Source organism: Acipenser ruthenus, chromosome 6, assembly GCF_902713425.1.
Source record: "Acipenser ruthenus chromosome 6, fAciRut3.2 maternal haplotype, whole genome shotgun sequence".
NCBI classification, from domain to species: Eukaryota; Metazoa; Chordata; class Actinopteri; order Acipenseriformes; family Acipenseridae; genus Acipenser; species Acipenser ruthenus.
In genome coordinates this window covers 76,129,482-76,146,332 of record NC_081194.1, presented here as the reverse complement: position 1 = coordinate 76,146,332, position 16,851 = coordinate 76,129,482, and the positions used below count along the sequence as shown (strand labels likewise).

General features: G+C 37.1%; 1 protein-coding gene across 2 annotated transcripts in view; it reads right to left on the bottom strand.

Annotated features, from left to right (window-relative positions):
- Positions 1–1,907: 1,907 nt before the first annotated feature.
- LOC117411184 (synaptosomal-associated protein 25) overlaps positions 1,908–16,851 on the bottom strand; it is a 50,807-nt gene continuing 35,863 nt past the window's right edge. Inside the window, exons 4-8 of one of the 2 annotated variants that reach the window (XM_034018453.3) lie at positions 14,682–14,730; positions 10,682–10,799; positions 6,677–6,802; positions 5,786–5,930; positions 1,908–3,215 (exon numbers count right to left, since the gene is read on the bottom strand). In XM_034018453.3, coding sequence (XP_033874344.1) covers positions 3,147–3,215; positions 5,786–5,930; positions 6,677–6,802; positions 10,682–10,799; positions 14,682–14,730 — 507 coding nt within the window. In that variant the 3' untranslated portion in view covers positions 1,908–3,146. Of the gene's footprint in view, positions 3,216–5,785; positions 5,931–6,676; positions 6,803–10,409; positions 10,528–10,681; positions 10,800–14,681; positions 14,731–16,851 lie in introns of both variants that reach the window. The other variant, XM_034018452.3, reaches the window with a different exon arrangement.

The window sequence follows — 16,851 nt, the reverse complement described above, 5'->3', positions numbered from 1 at the left end:
TTCACTGCATAGCAACTATATATTGATTGACAGACATTCTGGCTGGTCAAATAATGTCTGCCCCCAATAAGCAGTCAGATGTGCTGCTGGTAATGAACAATCTGTAGTGATTTTTCAGATTCCCCTGCCAGAGAAGGCAGAAACCACTCACTCCTGACACGGAATTCTCCAAGCTGCCACTTGAGCTTGTGACTGTCTGTTCCAGGCAGTCTAAACAAAAGTGAATAAGTGATTTAAGCTGCAGCCTCAGTAAGCACACTGTGCATGTTTTTTGGATAACTTTATCAAGGATACAGTGTATGCTCATGTTCATATAACAATGCTGTGTGGGCTTATCTGTGTAGGAAAGTCTGCTAGAATTGTTTGTTTTGATTCCCCTTTGAGGGCTTTGTCACAGAAGATAAGACAACCCATTTATCAATTTGTTTGGAGATTATGTAAAATGTTCAGTTACACCTCAGCCACGTAATTTGTAGTTGGTGGACAGCCAAACTAAAGTCTATCTGCTGCTTGGCATTTGGAATACGTGGCTGTCTAACAGATATACCTTAATCAACTGGACAACCCAAATGACTAAGAACACTTACAATACCATTTTTAAATGTCATTGTTTTCAGATTTAAACTCAAAATCGCTATAAAAAAGACAATCCTTGTTTTGTTTTTTTTTTCCCCCCCCGAGCAGGATATCAAAGGGGAAATTCAATTAAAATTGTATTACTCCAGGCAGCTATAACCAGAAAAAGAGACGGTCATCATCCAAAATTTACTGCAGTTTTTACTTCAATTCAATTAACTATCATGGCTGTCAGTAATGATCTCTTTTCAATGGACAATGTGTTGTCACACAGCTATAAAATGAAGCTGTACTTTCGCTAAACATTTACTTGCCACAAAGTTAATGTAAAAACCTAATTCATCTGTATTTCATTGTATGTATTAAAGTTAATACACCACACCATGGGAAAAAACTGTTGGATAATATTGAGTTAAAAAAGCAGCAGTGTTTATTAAATAAACCCCACTGCATCAATAATCCATTATGTCTGGATAGGACAATATTTAAAGGACTATATATATATATATATATATATATATATATATATATATATATATATATATACCTCTGTCTACTGATTGATGAATCACTCCTGTTTGCTAGTGATATGAAATTATATTGAAAAACAATTACAAGTAATTACATTTAGTCATGTAATCTGACATTTTCTTTTGAGCTTTACTGCTTGTTTGCATTTCCTTCAGCCAAATGCCATGTCTAAAAGAAGTCGCAGTGCCTCCAACCCTTGAGAAGTCTGTATATTCGATGTAAACGGACACCCGTTTGCTATCTTCCAGTTCGTTTAATTTTATGCATCTAAATCTGCATGTCTACTTACTACTTTTGGGATCTTTTTTGCTGGTAATTGGTCACTCAGTTTTATAGCTTTACTGTACATCTGTAACTATAAACAAGATGGCTACCAGTACTTTAAATTTTGTGAGACAGCGCAGTGATTTTGAATATGTGACAAGGCTCCAACTTATTTAGGTTAGCTGAAGAGAATTGTAATTTATGGAGTGCTATTTTATTTTAGTTCGCTCATGAAAAAAGTGTTAGTTGTTCTGTGTGGCTCAAAGTTTTCATTGGTCTTAATCTGAATTATATATTTTTGTAGTACATGTTTTTTTTAGGCTTGTAGTTCAGATTCTTGGTTACATGGAAATACGGGAGTGTCATGTTATAATATGACTTGCTGCCTGCAAAAAAATTAAAAATTCACAAAATTAGGTCTTCCAGGAAGTGAGCAAATGTATTTTTGGGTAAGATTAATAAAAAATGTGCTTCCCACGCTATGAGACCTTCACATTTCACTCATGTGAAGACTGCAACAAAGAAGCAACAAAGCCTGAGGTTTATCAATTTTAATCATTTCAACTAACTACAAAATGTCAACCACTTCACAAACCGACAGGAGACAGAAGGAGATTTAATATGACATGCTGAAAGGACATTTATCTCACAGTTTTATCTATGTTTCATTCAATTAAGGTATATGTTTTCTTTTTACTACTCAGTACTTTAGAGATTTGGTGTGCATAGCTCTAGATACAGAAGCAACAAAGAATTGTACTGGAAACAAACCACATGGGGAGAGCAACTAACGAGATTAGAAAAGTTACATCTTTCAGAAATATGCACCTTTTGTGTTGTCTTCTTCCATCTCAAAGATCATCCAAAACTTATATTACAGTACACAACCAGTCCCACACCTTTCAGCATTTATTCAATATCTCCAGCCAACTGCACATTCATTTAAAAAACAGTTGTTTGTGCTACAGGCATATATTTATTTTTTTACAGCAATGGTCACAGTTTTAACTATATATTGACAGAGATTGTGGCACTCGGGAGTGTTGTACTTTCAACTGTGTCCCAACACTGAGCATGCTTTTGTCAATTTGCTACTGCCATGTAAAGATCTTTTTTTTTTAATTTAATTAGAAGATTCTAAAATCTACTAATCATCATGCATAATGCACAAATCACATAACTTTTAGTGCAATGTCTATTACAGTTACATAGCTGCACATCGTCTAAACATGAACTCATAACGGCTGATGAGGGAAAACCAAGGACAGCAGCCATAAGTGCTCTTTTACCATTACAACATCAAAATAAATAGGAACACAGCAGTAGCAGTGTGGAATGACACAGTTTTACTAGAACGAGACTGAATACTGAAAAGGAAAACAGTTTGCATAGCATTCCTACATTATTGTCATCCAGTAAAAGATCTATCTATCTATCTCTCTCTCTCTCTCTCTCTCTCTCTCTCTCTCTCTCTCTCTCTCTCTCGCTATAGGTAGATAGATAGATAGATAGTATATAAAAAAGAGAACGAAAACTTCTCAAGTGAGCTATAGCCATCAAATCAGCACTATATACAACCTTTGGAAAGAAAGATACCCAGAAAAAAAATCACTACAGGTACTATCAATAAAAAGCTGACGAACGACACTTAACAACATTTACAATGGGGGCTGATATGTGCATGTGTGCAAACCTAGTAGGTAAATACCATGATAAAAGCAAGTTTACACTGTTCTGTGAACAGTGCAGGGAATAAAAACACTTTGTTGTGCAGCTTAGCCACTGCCAAGCATCTTTGTTGCACGCTGGTTGGCTTCATCGATCCTGGTTTTGTTGGAATCAGCCTAGAAGAAAATAACAAGCAATTATAAGCATTGGCATGAATTGTCATTTGGTATTAACTTTGGTTTCAACACCCTGAATATTTATTTAATGGTTTTGAGTTTTACAAAAAGTAGTTGGATCTCTGTGGTCCTAATTCACTGCTTTGATTTTAGTAATGTAACGTTGTGCCTGTTGCCTGGTTACCTGCTTACAGTGCAATTCGAAAAAGACTCTAAATTGGTCTCACTGGACACTGCAGAGGAATACCACAGACGAACAATACATTAAACAACAATATATTTTCAGAAAATGTAATTATTACATGTTATAAATAGGTTACTGCCTGTAATTTGTTGTTCTATCAATTTTACATCACTCATGAGAAATGAACTTTTATAACTTCACTCAACGCTGTGCGGTAGAGAAGTTATCGGGTCATTTCTCATCATTTGTGGCATAGAACTTATCAAACAAAAGATTCCAGGCCAGAGCATGTGAGCGGAGTGGAGCGCTCATAAATGCCACTCCTCGCTCTCTTCCTCTTTGAAACAGCTCGCTCGCTCCAAGGCTTTTATTTCCCCAGTCCGATCTGCTCGCGCTCCGTTCCAGTGCTTCTAATTCTGCAGCCAGCTCCGCTCACACTCCACTGCTAGTGTAAATCGCTTCCAAAATGTAGAGATGTACAAACCGGTTCCTTTGAAATCGGGTACCTGGTTCCTGCTTTGGTACCGACGAACCGGATACAAATATCAGGGATCCAGTTCCAGTGAGTACTATTATGTTTTTAGTAATACTGATTATTAAAACATTAATTTCTGTCAAAAATACATTTGATAACTATATGGCATGTTCACACTTAGAAAAAAAAAACATCTGCAAAATATTTATTACAGCAATAACAGGGTTTTAAATTTTTGTTTTTTTATTACTATTATATTTATTTCCCTGGATAATAATTAAATCTCACTTTTACATGAAGTGATGAAAACGCTTTGGGTAAAGTGAATCTTCTGCACCTCGAGGGGATCATTCGCAAGATAACCCCAAGCCGAACACGACACGATTTCAGCAATCTAAGAAAGTAATTTAACCCCAAGACGATGGGGTTGTATTTCGGCTTGGGATCCTAACATACACTGACCCTTCAGCACATACCATGTCGTTAAAGATTTTTTAAAATTGTATAAGCTTTGTGAAATTTGCTATTAACATGGTTCATATACAAGCACACAATGGCTTTCGCTGTGTGTTGTAATAAAACTCTTACTGTGCAAATTGGATAGTATTGATTATTTTGTTAACTTTAATTATACAGGGCGATTTCATAGATTGCACAAAATTGGCGGAGCATCGCAAAAGCTGCATCGTTTATGGATCATATCTTATATGTACAGTGTCAAATATTTTTCCTTTGCAAATTATTTTTTGGAGCAGGCGTTGGAGCGGGAGCGATGCCATAGGCTTTTCGTGCTGGCGCTCCGCTCAGGCACTTTACCCACTCCACTCCACGCTCCTAGCAAAATGGTCCCGCTCCACTCCTCGCTCCGCTCACATGCTCTGTTCCAGGCTCTGTGGGCCTCATTTACGAAAGGACACTGACCATTATGCCGCACCATAATTGCAATTAGTGTGCACGTTCATGATTTCCCTATTTACTATTGCAATTTTATTCATTACGTGTGAAATTGTTCCATACTATGGTAATCAGAATGAATATGTGATTTGCATGATAATGTGAATAAATGAGGCAATAATGAGATGAGTTTTGTTCACACCGTATTTACTAAAGGGCGATAATCGTAGTGTGCACCTTAAATTGAGCTATAATTAGTTTGTTTGGAAACCAAGCTTTAACCACTGATAGGCGCACTATTTAAACCTATTTTTCTGGGCTGAAATCTATCTGGCATTATGGAGGCATTACTTGCATTAAGTTTTCATATACAGCAGTGAAAATGACCTGTAAATAGCAGGTTATATTAAGCGTGGATAAACGTGACTGAATGATATAATTTCTCAGATTGTATTTTATAGAAATAAAACAATCTCCTCCACTAGAATTTCTAACTCCTCAGCATGCAGTTTTAGTTTGCGTTGCCTCTGCCTGTCCCCTGCAGAGGGCTGCATCTGTTGATCGCTCATTTTCGGTCAGTGTAAGCCACCTCCACCTTTCACAATAAGCTACTGACCAGAAGATACGCCTGGGCTGCTGGGGCTTTTTATATCACAGTGGTCATGGGTCAGTCTTGGACATTATCGTGCACATTAAATTATTGCCCACAATACATGTAGCGTGTATGCTATGGTATGTAAATTAGCAACGTAAATGAATGCGTTCCGTTAGTAAATGGGACAGTACATTTAGATTTATGGTGCACGTCAGGCTCACTACTTAATGTGCACGTTACAACTACATGTAGTGCCCTTTCGTATACAAGGCCCTATGTCTGCTACTTAGACTAAAAACACATTTCTTTAGTTTTACTCAGATATTAGGTATTAAGTTGTAGATGTTGAATGAACTTTACTAGTCAAATGCATCTAGGACCCAATAACAATACATGCATCCCTCCCGCTGTACACCAATTACCTTCTCCATGATCCTGTCGATCTGGCGGTTCTGCGTATCTATTTCGTTACCCATATCCAAGGCCATGTGGCGGAGATTTCCAATGATGCCACCGACCTGTTCCAGGTTCTCATCCATCTCATTTTCCCGAGCATCATCTGTTACCCTAGAAACGAAGAAAGAGCTCACAAGAGGCTGAAGGGTATGTGTGCCCTGCTGATGGATAACCAAAATGTTTCCTTCATAAGAGTATGAATTCAACGGTACCTTTTTAGCTCATTCCTAATAAGAAAATATATTCTTTTGGCACTGAAAGAAATTTCAAATCCTCCCTCCACCAAGTACATGAAAGATGCCAAACTAAGGGTGGCAATATAACAAACTGTATGCTAGCAATCAAAATGGAGGATAACATGGCAAAGGTGAATCTTAATTGGCTAGGAGTATAGTGCTGGAAGTCTGTAATTCATTTCTGTACATCTGCTTGGCTGGGTGCATTGGCAGATGGTAGTATAAAGGGAGGTGACATAACGAGGGAGGACTGTGTAAGTAAAACCTGCTGGCAAACTAAAATACAGATAATCTTTAATTAAGAGCTTCAGAAAAGTGGCATCCATTTCTTCACAATTTTTAAATACCATCAAGAACTTTCAGGAATGACAATAAAAAAAGGAATATATTACTCGATCTCTTCTTCATTTTGTCTTTCAATACTAAAAAGGCTTTTCAAGTTATCAGTCACCCTGCATGGTTCTGAGTTTGGCTGCTGCTTAAGATTTTTTTTTTACATTATTTTTCCCAGACTGCCTTGGGGTCCTCATTTTGTATCCACGTTTGTATAGTTCACTATATATTTTTTTAATTCTAAACATCCTGTACCTGTCATATTTTGACGGAAAATGAAAGACTCACCTGCGGATGAAGCCGCCGCTGATAGCCATCTGTTCACGCTCATCTACAACACGGGCAGGCTGGCTGGCTACTACACCATCCTGGTTGTTGCCCCAGGCCTTCTTGTAAGCATCACTAGACTTGAGTCTGTGCATAGAAAATGTGTGAGAAACAGCACAGAGAATGTGCATGGCTAACTTAAGTTCTGCAAGCCAGGAACTGAATTAGGCAGATGAGATTTGTTTCACTAGGTTGTTGTGTAATACCGATATATCATAATCTCTGAAGAAAAGCCCTGGAAATGCTAGACATGATTATACTGTACAAAAAAAAAAATGTCTGAATTCTTATTAGACACAGATTTAAAAAAGATTAAAATAAAAGTCAATTGAATGGCATTTTTTGCAATATCTCCACCCATTTGGACTGAGACATAAAACACAGAAAACATATTTGGCAGACAAACAGATAGTACAGAAAAAACAGAACTGCCAAAGTACAGTGTGTACATCACGTCAAAGATACTTCTGTAATTAGAGAAAACTGTTGAGCTCTGTTTTATTAAAGAAAAAAAGTCTGAATTTTCCTCTGTAATTGAGGTAGTGTGATCAATGATAAATGTCAAGCCAGATAATATTCTCTTAAAGCTATTAGGAGCGATGTAATTTTTCTGCTCCACTTAAAATTGGGGCAACAAATTTTGCATGTGTCATAATACTATATCGGTACTTGAACTCAGTGACCATACATCTAGAAATGATGTACATACCTTTGTCAGCTAAGACAAAAAGTAAAATAATTGCTGGGATGAGTGCAGGAGCAAAGACAACAAGCAATCTAGCATCAGAAGGCCTGCAAACCTTAAGGCCTATTCACACCAGACGCGATGCCACAAGCGTATGTGTAGTACGACACACCGTGCCACGACAAACAAAATAAAACTTGTAGTTTTGAAATTAACCCTTCACACTGTGATGCAACAGGCGACACTGAAGCGATGCAAATAAAATTGGGTTCGTCTCTATTTTTGCGATTTTGTCGCGCAGCAGCTAGGGAACTGACCAATGGGGAACAGCTCCCCTTGCTTCAGTAAACAATGGCAGAAGAAAAGATAATTCTTGCAGTTTCAAAATACCTGGCGCTGTACAATAAAGGACACAACAATTATAAAGACGCAACGATGAGGGAGAAAATCTGGGATTCCATTTCTAGGGAACTGGATATAGCTGGTCTGGTGTGTATGATTAGTTTACGTTTACTGAAATAGGCATTCTGTAAAAAGCTATTACGTATTCTACATTTTTATTAGCTGTATCACAGGACTATTATCACTGTCGCCACTGGTGTGAAAGGTAGTGTCACAGTGAAAGTATAATTTGCTCACAGGACAAATCGCATCGCGTCCGGTATGAATAGACCTTTGTACTGGCTGTAAGCATGAAACAGGGAGTGAAGCACCCTCACTTAGCTCAACTGCTACAGCGGTTTAATATAATAATTCTGTATTATTTCTAATTATTGAATGACATTTTAAATCAAGTTTTTATTATTTTTTTTGTATTCATTAGTATTTTTTGAAAGCATTTTGCACCAGCAGCAAGAGCCTACATGACTAGCGAAAAAAAAAAAAAAAAAAAAAAAACAGACAAAGAGGGTTCTTCTTTTAATAAGAACAGCGCTCAGTGTCTTATTACAAAAACATGAAGTGTTAAAATGGAGAGGAAAATCCAGGCATGGTTCTAGTGACAGATTATAATATGGTTTATACTGTATGATTTCCTTCATTTCAGAATTTATATTTAGGATCCCTTTATATTTAGGATTACAGCATGCTATAGTAAAAACAAACCTTATTGCTATTCAGTGCTGTTATTGCTAATCATAACCTTTAATCGTTAATAGCTGATTAATAACATGCTTAGATTGTATACTGTATAATCACTTATAAATTGATCCTTAAACTGAAGTGTTACAGCTTAGGTGCATATCCCTTTATTTTAAATATCCATGTTATTGTTTAAAACTAGCAAAAACAAGCTCTAAAAGATACCTACTGTACACACATGTTTACTGATTTGAAGAACAGCTTGTTTTTCTTATAATGAAACATGGTACAATCTTTGCATTGGAGAGGAAACTTAGTAAGTCTAGTCCCCAGTATTTAATGACTGTGGGGAGATGGCATTGGAGGTTAAAATCCTCAACACTGAGCTTTTTGTCAGGGTTTGCCTAAAAGCTTTTTTGTACCCTGTACGATCAACTGGGCTCGTTAGGACTTTACATTGGTCACTTTGTGGTAAAAAAAACTGATCTGTGCCTAACCAGTACCCATTTAATGATTTTGTGCTCATATAGGATCTAGGGCCAAACTCCTAACTTTAACAGGGGAAAAGCATTTTCGGCTCATTTCACAGACCTTGACTACCACTAATCTGACCCAATGACGCTGAACCACCAAGAGAAGGTAAGTCCAAGCAATAAGAAGAGCAATATCTATTTTTATTAATAAACAAATCAGCAATAACATGGTAATTCATTTAAAATAAACATTGCTTTATTGCACGTATATATGATTTCACTGAAACTGTTCAAATGTTCATTAAAATGGGGCTCCCAGCCTAATAGCACCTGAACTCATTCCACAAGTGGGCTGGCTGGAAATCAACACATCATATGCTTCTCACAGATGTACATTTATGACCAAGCATTTAATTCCTGAGCCTTTTAAGACACTGATCTGCCGAACCTACAGCATATCGCGGTGGATTCATTGGAAAACATACTAAACCACTGGATTTTTTTTATATGTCTGTGGTTTAATAAATTTGTCACAAGATTTACCAGTATTCTTTTAGCATGAGCCTAGTGTTCTTGTAAACGTATTGTATCATCACTCTGCATGCAAAGCTAAATTCTCCATATGTGGTATCATGCTCCTTTATAAATTATTGGATGCTCATGTAACATTATGGTTTTTACTATGTGTAATAATAATAAAAAAAATATTTTAATGACGTTTGTGAAGGGTATATATACAGCTATGGCCAAATGTTTTGCGTCACCCTCTATAGAGAATGAACTCATTTTGCTTCATAATGTCGAATGAATGTTATGTTAACATATTGGATTACATACCACTTTGTAATTTTCCATATAATGTGACATTTTGAAATCTAACATGAAATACTGTACTACTATTATGTCTTCCGGAAGACGTTTTCGATATCATTTTGTTGTTTCTTTGATTACGTGATGTTAAATCCTAAAATTCTAGTGATCTGGATTTCACTGTTATGAGCATGCTATTGCATGCTACCGCGTTGGTGACTCGTATGTATTTCAACATTTTCAAGTTTATTTTGAATATTATTTAAAATGCATTTAGAATAGGTCTAAATTGTAAATTAATACATCTGAATGAAAGCAACCAACCAGGGCATCCGTACGTTTGTTTTCTTAAGCATCAGCAGCTGAAAATGTTGAAACGCCATTTTAAATATCCAGTTGATGCATATTGATGATCTATAGTAGGGGATCACTGCAGCATGCCTGATTTTAAAGAACTGCTAGGTCTCACTATGAAATGAATGCATTTGAATTTGCTTGGATTTTTCTGCATGCCACATGCTCATCCTGCCCATTTCCCTTGCATGGCTGAGCTGTCCAATGCTTAGCTTTAACGCCTTGGGTACTCAGACTGTTTTTTTATTTAAATTTTGGCAGGCAGGCAGGCAGGCAGGCAGGCAGCACCTACTTGTTACATGGACAGGAACAAAGACCACAGAATTTTCCTAGATCCGTCAAATTCTTTTCTGCTTCTTTCATGTCCTTATTGATCTGGTCCATTCCCTCCTCGATGCGTTCCAGTTGTTCTGATTAAACACAAATATTTTATCCCCAAAGAATGAAGCAGATGAGAAAGAAAGGACAAAAAAGAGAGACAAAGTACTTCAGACATTCACTGTGACATAAAACAAAAAACAAATCAGACACCACCACATAGCAGAGCCGGCACCCGGTACCTACTTGTTACAAGGACATATGAAAAGGCCACAGCATTTCCCTAAATCTTTTAAATTTTTCTCAGCCTCCTTCATGTCTTGGTTGATATGGTTCATGCCATCTTCGACCCGATCGAGTTGTTCTGGTCAGGACAAAGGGATGACAGCAGTGGGATGAATTTTATCGGTCTTCAACAGAACATGAATAATGACCACTAGATTATAATGCATTAAATAGGGACGGTGCGTTGGTATGACAATGTATGCAGGGCTCAATGCTAATACGATGACGGTGATTAAAAAATTATATAGAAAATGAAACAAAATAAAGCCTGCAGGAAGGTCATTTTTATTTTCGTTTTAGGGGACAAAATGTAAATATTAATTAGAATTGTTATGATTTGTCTGTTAATAAACAAGCCTGGTAATTACGCACCACTGCATATTGTCACAGCAGGCATCCAGATTTTAAGTACCCTTCTTATGCAGTCAAATGAAATGAAAGAAGGCTACCACAGTGTCTTCCTGTACAGCCACACTCTATGATGAACTAGAATGAACTAGAAGATAGAAGTTTTCTCTGTACTGTGGGCAACAGGAATGTGTACAAGTAACGAATGAATGGTTACCTTCCCATGAAGTTAATGTAACCGAGTGACTGGGGACCTACTTGTGAAAACTAAGTGACATGGTAGGCCTAACAGCCCAGGTCTGGTGGTTGGGTGGTAGGGGCCTATTGATCTTGAAGCGTTTGTAAAAGCCCTGGAGTGCAGCTATTCCCTGCTTTGATTTACTGTACAACAGAATGCAGGTGGAATTATTGGGCTATAATAAAAAAAAAAATCTGTTGAGTTTAGTAAGCCATTTGAACTTCTTTCAGCTCATTATCTTCCATTGTTCATAGTTGTAAAACCTTTACTTTGTTCCTAACACTGAGAAAGAATAGCTAGCTTTTCAAGCAGTCTGTGCCAGGTAATAACCATTGCCTTTACAGTGAAATCTAGAGCAAGAGTCTGGAAGAGTGCAGTCAGTGTTAATAATGGCTTTAACTGCAGCCAGGTTTATAACATGTTTAAAAAAAACCAATTGGCCTTAAACTAATCCTACATTAAACAACTGACCTCTTGACAACCAGAGAACACATGACATCAGAGAGTTACAAACACTGAGGTATAAGTCTCTATTTACTAACACTATGCTACTCATTTATTGTAAATGTTACACACATATAGTATATAACACAACACATATACTGCAGTGTATTAGACACAAACTTCTGCTCAACTACGTTTTATTCAAACCAATGCAGCGCTGCATTACAGGCTTATCTTCAGGTATTGGACAAGATTAATACTTTTATTTTCTAGCTATTCTTTTATTTTCATATTACAAAAGTTTCATTGTCCATATGAATGAAATAACAGTCTCTTTTTAAATCTGTGTACAGACTAGCTGTAATAGGTCATTAAGTAAAATAACATATACCTTAACTTAAAGTGTACTTTATATTGTGTACATTTACCTATCTATCAGTGTAATATTTGTTGATCAGTTTTGTTGTATCTGTGTTTGCCATGCTAACCAACTATTCCAACAAAAATTGTTTCTGCAAAAATTCTTCAGGGCTGCTTGTGAGGAAGTTAGGCGGGGAAGCATATTAGCGTTGCACAAGTTTCAGCTTCTCCCATGGGCTTCCGTGTCCCCGCTTTACTAAACACCATCAGCCTTGAGGCATTTATTCACAAGCAATGAGATAGTAAAAAAGCACAGCAAACAACGATCTAATACTGAACACACACAATTCTGAAGAGGTAAGAAATGAAATATTAGGAAAATGTAGGAGATATAAAGCGTCCCATTAGGTATCTTGGAAGCACAATTGTAAACGCATATTGCACATTGTAAATGCATTGCAATGTGGGTCATGCATTTTTTTGTCCAGCATGTATATTTTAGTTTTCCGATTCTGGAAGATGCATGTAGATATGATCTCACTGCTGTGAATGCAGTTTTCTCTGTGTCTGTGATGCTGCTGGACAAGGGTCTATTAAAGAGAAAGCTCAGCTACTGCCTGTCACGTACACCTTCAGTGAACTGCCTGCCTTCGGCTTGTTACATTAAACAACAAGACATTCAATAGAATTGTATTAAGAGGGACAAGCTGTGGAAAGAAACGTGGCGATAAAACCCATAATGCATCTAACAGTAAATTATGACAGATATTGGTTTGGGGATTCTGTTATGAATACTAATGGCAGCATGTTTAAAATTGGATTTGAGATAGAAATGGTTGTAGTTCAAGGCTGAGCATAGACTATATTGCAGTTAAACTACCAATGAAACAGATATTGACTTTGCAAGCTTTAGAAGGGCTTTTTTTATGCTCAAAAGCGCTATATGGTTTTAGAAATGACTACGATGCGCAATTGTTTGGGTGTAGCTAATCAGTCAATGGTGAGTGTTGTTTATGTGCTCATTTTAAAATGGAAATCTGTATGCCTTGTTTCAAAGCCATTGCATTATTGATGAAAAAAGAAAAGTTTGCTGAAATTAAAGTGCCCAGAGGAATACAGTCAGTATTGCATCTCAAACAGCAAAACCAATAAATAGTTATGAGATACTTGAGCCTGAACTGATGTAAGCCAAGCGGACATTGAAACAGAAAACGGATGAAACACCTACTACTGCTCACACTAATTAAGATCTGAATCACTCAGAAGAATAACATACGCTGGGCAAATTAGTATGCGGCATATGCAAAGAATCCACTAAAAGAACGATCATATATAATACATTGACAATATTCCTTGGATTTTCTTTGTAAAATTAAAAAACAAAACAAAAAAAACAACAGGGATTAGATAATGAGAGTTTGGAGAATTTGTGTGAAATAAATATGTCAGACTTTTGATATTAGTGAAACTGTTTGCTCTTTTATAAAAATCACAGATATCATACACTACTTAAGAGAAGCACATGTGCTTAATTATATCATTGGTTTTCATATACATTTGTATGAATGACCTTTAAATGCCTTGTGGTTGAGCTAAAGCTAGTCAATAAACTACAATGAATCCGTTTTGAACACCTGTAATGGTTATCCACTCTTATCTCAAGTACTGAACATTGGATTAAACCTCTTGTGTGATCAAAAGGCAGGAGATTTACGTAACCACCCAGTAAACTGTGAGCATGAATCCATCTCTCGGATCTCGGATATTGTTTGACAGTCTTTAATCCAAAGCAGGTTAATGGTTTTCTGCATGTTTAATTGCCGTGTGAAGCACTACACATTTCTGGTTAGAGATCTGCACACAGCATCATTCCACCTGCCACTGAACAGATGTTAATAATCTGTATAATCTAAAAAGATTACTGTCACTAAATCAGTGGCGGGTATGTAGTCAGATTTTAGTGGAACAAACAACAGAACTATTTCAGTTTCTGAGCCAATATTACTGTATATATCTGTAGTTGTGAATTGCTGAGACCTGTATAACAGTGAATGAAGTACCTTATATTGAAATGAGGTAGTTTTGGAAAGTGAATCCCCTTATTTAGACCTGTTTAGTCACCAACATGGCACTTGTAATCTCACCTAACATTTAGCAATCATATCTCTCATAGGTGGATTCCCTCAATACCACTTCCACACTAGGCCTGTACATTATACTATTAAACAAGAAAGATTACTACTTCATTTTTAATTATTAAGAACAATATCACAAAATTTGAGGGGATTTCATCGACCCTGAATGCCAACTTTGTACTATTAAAAATGTATTCTTAGAAGATTAATATACATGTGCTATTCTATTGTTAAAATAGAAAAAAAGGAAAAGTAATAATTAAAAGTGAAGTATCTTAACATATAGCAGTGTTAAGCAGCATTTGTTTCCCCTCAAAGAAAGCTTTATCCTAGCTTTTCTTTGGTATGCTTTTTGATATTTAAAAATTGTGTATTGCTTCTGCATTTTCTAATTTGCAAAACTATCTCATTTCCACCTAAAAGCACCCACACTTACCTCCTTGCTCATCCAACATAACCAAAGTCCTGATACCAGCATCTTTACTCTACTCCCCCAAAATGGTAGCAAGACAGAGAACAAGATACAGAGAGAGAGAGAGAGGAGATAAGATCAGTAAAGAAATGCGCAGTCCTCGACTTAAGAAAGACAGGGATAAAAAGTTAGTAATAGAGATTGCAACATTTAACATTAACATACAAACAAACAGAAAGTACTACTGAAGACAAGAAACATTTCACTTGCTAGAAAACAGGAAATAGGGTACTATAAAGCAAGCCATGTGTATCCATGAAACCCTAACTGTGTTCACTTGATTAAGTAAGTCCTTACTGGACAGTTTTTGGGTCGCTAACTTTTTGTGGGCCTCTGAACACAACATTTCTGTTCATACTGGGAAAAGTTTAATTGTTAATCAAGAATTGTGGCACAGCGAAAGCCTTAAATGTCAACTGTGTCTGTGTGTGTGTGTTGGGAATATAGGGTTGGCAGGGAGGGGGTTAAAATCCTCTCTGCCATAATACATGCGAGAATGTGGCTGGAGCCTTAATGACTGCTGGTTAATTAGACTCCAACCACAGGGTATTTAAGGAGGGAAAATCCTTTGTTTGGGGGTTGGTGTGTAGGTGAGTTTGGAACTGTGTGTATACTGTGTTTGGAAGACTAGTGAAGGCGAATGACCAGCTTACAGTCGCTTTTTGTATTTTTCTTGTTATAAATCTTTTATTTTGGTCCTTGTAGCTGTTTATTTGTTCCTGTTTTTGTCTATTAAAAGTGTGCAACTGTGCATAAACTGCAGCTTTTGCCTCTGAGTGTCACTCCTAATGCTGTCCCACTCCTCATACCAAATGTAGCAGGATAGCATCAGGAATGAGACTCAGAGGCACTCAGAGCACTGTTGCTCCCTGCCAACCCTGTATTCCCAACACACACACATACACAATTTACATTCAGGGCTTTCGTCCTGCCACATGAATATTCAACAACAGCATTATATGTATACATATTCCTTGTTAGTTAGGGAACATGTTTTCAGCAATTGGAAATTAAAATTACATTTAACAGCACCACAGGAATCTGTTAGATTGTTTAAATAGAAAAAGGTGCTTGGATGACTGATGAGTAGATATTTAGTTTTTTTCTATGTGAGTGGGTGTTCCAAAGCAAAATTATTTCCATAAACATCAGCTCATGAGAAGAAAATCATGTGACAAACATTAGCCAGACGGAATTTCACCTGCTGCAATAGACACATTAAATAAAATCATATTGCAGCTAGTATATTTTGTGTAAATGCAGCAATTTATGAAACAAGTTCTGTTTTAATATATGTGTATTGAAATGTATCATTTTTTTTAAATTCTATTTTTCGTGTGAAGAAATAAATATGTTAAAGGCTTTTAACATTTTTACGTAAACCCTATTACATATTTGGAAAATAAAAGCCCTGGTATAACTAAAATAATGCCTTAGTATACAGTACCTAACAAAAAAGGTGGTGATTATTTATTTATTTATTTATTTAGGTAAAGTAAAAGGCTTCATAACCTCTGGTTATCAGTTAGCCATTGTTTCTGCATCCAAGAATAGCACAATAAACCATTTTAAAAGGCCTTTAATTAGTTTTATAAATGGTGGTGCTGGACAATGACCATTGAAATACAGAGAAATAATGGTACAATCAGCGCCACTGCTAGGTGATCACAGAAAGCCAGCGGATGGGATTAGATTTGAAGAGAAAAGTAACGGGCCGCCGTTCCCGTCTCCACCACTAGAGGTGCCACCATCGCTGCTTTGAAGGTCCGGGGCCCCCGCTATTGAAGGAAGCTTGAGGGATCCGGCATCAACCCCGCCCACCACCGCCCGCTGAAATAGCCCACCCAAGGGACATAAGGGGACTCTTGGGGGGAGGGCTTGGATTCAAAGGGGGGGGGGGGGAGTTTGGCCGATTGCGGCCTCCGTACTTTGTACGTGGAGGGAGGTGTGTGGCAGAACAGGGCTCTGCCCTTAGAAATACTGGCAGGGAAGGAGTTAAATTCTCCTCCCTGCCCAGGTTGATTGCTTCAGGTGGGAGCAATCAACTAATTAATTATTCAATTATTATTCAGCCACCTGGCATAACAGGAGGCCTCAGCCTCCCAGTTGGGGAGAGAGTGCTAGAAGAGAGGAG